Source organism: Etheostoma spectabile, chromosome 16 (genome assembly GCF_008692095.1).
Source record: "Etheostoma spectabile isolate EspeVRDwgs_2016 chromosome 16, UIUC_Espe_1.0, whole genome shotgun sequence".
NCBI lineage: Eukaryota > Metazoa > Chordata > Actinopteri > Perciformes > Percidae > Etheostoma > Etheostoma spectabile.
In genome coordinates this window covers 17,776,624-17,780,055 of record NC_045748.1, presented here as the reverse complement: position 1 = coordinate 17,780,055, position 3,432 = coordinate 17,776,624, and the positions used below count along the sequence as shown (strand labels likewise).

General features: G+C 38.4%; 1 protein-coding gene across 2 annotated transcripts in view; it reads left to right on the top strand.

Moving 5' to 3' along the window:
- The window catches only part of pappaa (pregnancy-associated plasma protein A, pappalysin 1a), an 88,928-nt gene that overhangs the window by 65,645 nt on the left and 19,851 nt on the right, over nucleotides 1-3,432 (top strand). The window contains exons 16-19 of one of the 2 annotated variants that reach the window (XM_032540393.1): nucleotides 686-887; nucleotides 1,409-1,613; nucleotides 2,337-2,484; nucleotides 2,734-2,849. In XM_032540393.1, the coding sequence (XP_032396284.1) occupies nucleotides 686-887; nucleotides 1,409-1,613; nucleotides 2,337-2,484; nucleotides 2,734-2,849 (671 nt within the window). Of the gene's footprint in view, nucleotides 1-685; nucleotides 888-1,408; nucleotides 1,644-2,336; nucleotides 2,485-2,733; nucleotides 2,850-3,432 lie in introns of both variants that reach the window. The other variant, XM_032540392.1, reaches the window with a different exon arrangement.

Sequence of the window (3,432 nt, the reverse complement as noted above, 5' to 3'; positions counted from 1 at the left end):
AGTGTGAAATGCACTATAACCAGCATGCACAACATTTGTTTCCTTCCTTCCTTAAATATGGGCCATAATTGACACCTGTTTCAGAGTCAATCCCCTTACTAATTGAACACAACACTGCTATTATTTTGAACATGCCCCTTTCAATTACAGATTAAATTACAAAGAATGAGCAGCATGCATGTCATGACTGTTGGGTCTGTTGGTTTTCTATGACTCTACAAAACTTACTAGTAAATGATTTGCCATGTAGGAATTTTACCCCAAAATATTATTTATGAGGTTAGTGATGTTGGATTGCTATTATTTTAAACACAACTGTACATATTTCCAGGCCGTTATCTTTAGGGTACATCAGATTAGATGAAAGTACATTTTATTTTGAAAGGTTAATAGATGATTCATTCTATATTTTTCAGGAATAAATGGTATTTGATTCACATGTATTATTTTTACCTTTTTAAACAATAATGCCATGAGCAATATCATAGATTTTACAATACAAAACATCATAACATAGAGATCGGAATAACAGAAAATCAGGATTACAGTTTACTTTAATTTCATTGTCCATATTCTACACATTTTCATCAGTTTCTTTTTAATTTTTAATTTTTAGTTCAAATACACTAAACTACACTGACTTTTCATTTATTATCTACCCCTTTTTCATTGCCTCTACCCCAAGGTACAAACAACACTCTTACTTGCCTAGAAGATGGCCTCTGGTCCTTCCCGGAAGCTCTTTGTGAGCTTCGCTGCCCAGCCCCTCCTCCTGTACCCAATGCCGTGCTGCAGACCAAGCGCTGCAACGAGACAGGCCTCAATGTGGGCACACTCTGCAAGTACAAGTGCAAGCCAGGCTACCATGTCACCAACAAACCTAAGAGGTAAAGCAAGAAACAGAAACCGTTGTTTTTTGGGTTCTTCATAGGGTTGCTAAATTCAATGAATATTCAAGGTGGAACATTCCCATAGGAATTTATGGGAACAATGGAAATATAGGGGCTATCTGCTCAGGTTGTAGACGTTTACTTTTTTATTTAGAAAATCGGTACATTGGAGTGCGATCAATCAGGGCATCTTTAAATATAATAATACACAGAATAAATTATGAAATGTAGTTACTCCAGTAATGAAATCAAAACTTACATGAAAGCAATTTCACTAATAAAAGGTACACTTTTTAAATTGAAATTGTGCAAAAATTCCCGAGCTTTACGTCCTCTGGAAATTTTCCAACCTTTTCAACCCTAGGTCTTCATCACAATTTCACAGTTTCCAATTTAAGGTACATTTTGAAATTAGTTCCATTTAAAGACAATTTATACTAACCTACAGTATATATTAACCTCTCTAAAGTTAAACAAAGCCCTTACGTCTAAATGTTAATCTTCTCCATTACATTTAGGCGTTCATTTAGGCGGCAGTGCACGGAGGATGGCAGCTGGCTAGAGGGGGCATGTGAGCCAGTGACTTGTGATCCACCACCTCCAATCTTCCACGGCTCCTATCACTGTACTGATGGCTTCCGCTTTGACAGTGTCTGCAGACTCAACTGCTCTGATCCTGCCGGTAATACTGCTAACGCTGCCACAGGAGGCTCTGCCCACACGGTGAGGATGCTGCACCCTCCATGCAAGCAGGTCTGTCCATCTCTTCCCTCTCTTTCTATTCTTGCTATAGCCTACCTATATGTTTGTCTTCTTTATATCATGTGTATAAAACGTAGACATTCTTTTTTTTTCTCCCGTCTTTGCATCCTCACTGTTGATCACTTTTAGGCCGTACATAGCAGAAGGGAATAATGTAATCAAAATAAATACTGCATAATCCATTAGAAGCATTTCTATTTGTTGGATGTTTTGCACCAAAGCCCTTAACAATGCAGTTTTATTCATGTTTGTATACTCACTGCATACTCTTATCTAATACCACATAGGTATGATATACCCATGATAGATGAATTTGTTTCCCAAATACACTCACGATCCTCGCTGTTGTTTATCTGATACTTTGTACACTGCCCTCACTGTCTGAACCCTTGTCTCTCCTGGCCTGTTTCTCTCCCTGTCTCCCTTAGCCCTACTCAATTTGAAGCCAAGCTAATAAGATTGCTATTGATTTCCAGAATAGTCTTGCTGCCACAGACTTTTGAAATGTATACACCTTTTAATCTGTTCTGCCTCTAAGGCGTTGTGGGTTGGACGCCTGATAAAAATTGGATTGAATTTCCCCCCTTGCAACGGGATGCCATCTCAATGTCCTTGACCTACTAGTGTTTGCGTGTCAATGTGTGTGCGTAATTGTTTGCCTGTCAATATATGTGTTATTTTCAGAGTGCAGGGTCCAATGTGATCCGCTGTAGAAAGGATGGAAACTGGACAGGGTCGTTCCACCTATGCCAACACAGCAAAGGCCAGTGTTCTTTACCTCAAAACCTCCATTATAGCCTACAGTACTCATGCAAGCGAGGACACGGCATAGGTCTGTATGCACAAATATACTCTTGTATAATAACAATTCAGTTTTCTCACTGCTGATGCCATCTTTCATTGTTTGTATTAGTCACAAAATGTCTAAATCACTGTAATGTGACCTAGCAGTTTGAATATCACACAATATCACAATCATTTGAAAGTGAATGTGGGAAGTGGCTTTAATCTAGATGTTGTTTGTGTATGCTTTTATTGGTTTTTGTTTTTCAGTTTCTCTCTTGTTTACACACACACACAGGTGAGGAGTGTGAGTTGACGTGCAGAGAGGGTAACAGCGACGTGGTTATCCTCCCAAGCAATATGACCATAGAAAGTGTACTTAAAGAACACTGGAGGAATCCACACAAAGTCAAGGTAAGTTTGTATGTGTGATTGTGTCCGCCTCACAGCTCTGACAGACGCACTTCACAAAGTTCTGCGATCCACAACTCTCCTGAAAGGAATTTCACGTATAGTGTCTACATCCTGGGTCTATTACCCGCAATGCAAAATGCCAGCATTGCAAACCTTCAAACATTTTTGTCCTATTTTTAATCGGAATTGTGAAAACATTTTGCTGTCCTCTTGCATCTATGTCCTCAATATGACATTACAACTACGTTTTTAGAGAAATAAAAGTGAAAAGTGAAAAAATATCCACAAAAAAACTCCACTTCCATTGTAACCAAGTAAATCCTTAAATCCTTATCAATTTGTCATCACTGATAACTTAAACTGGTTAATGACTTAATTTAATGTAGATATAACTCAAAGCTACAGACTGTACTTTTTAAGTGCAGTTTGTTTAAACTGGCAGATAGCAAAATAAAGGGGTTAGAAGTCATTTTGCTGAAGTTTATTAAACATAGAACTGTACATCATGTCCCTGTGGGAGTACGACTGAGTGACACCACACGCCCATGCTGTAATTTGGGATTTTTGTGTGTGTGTGTGTGTG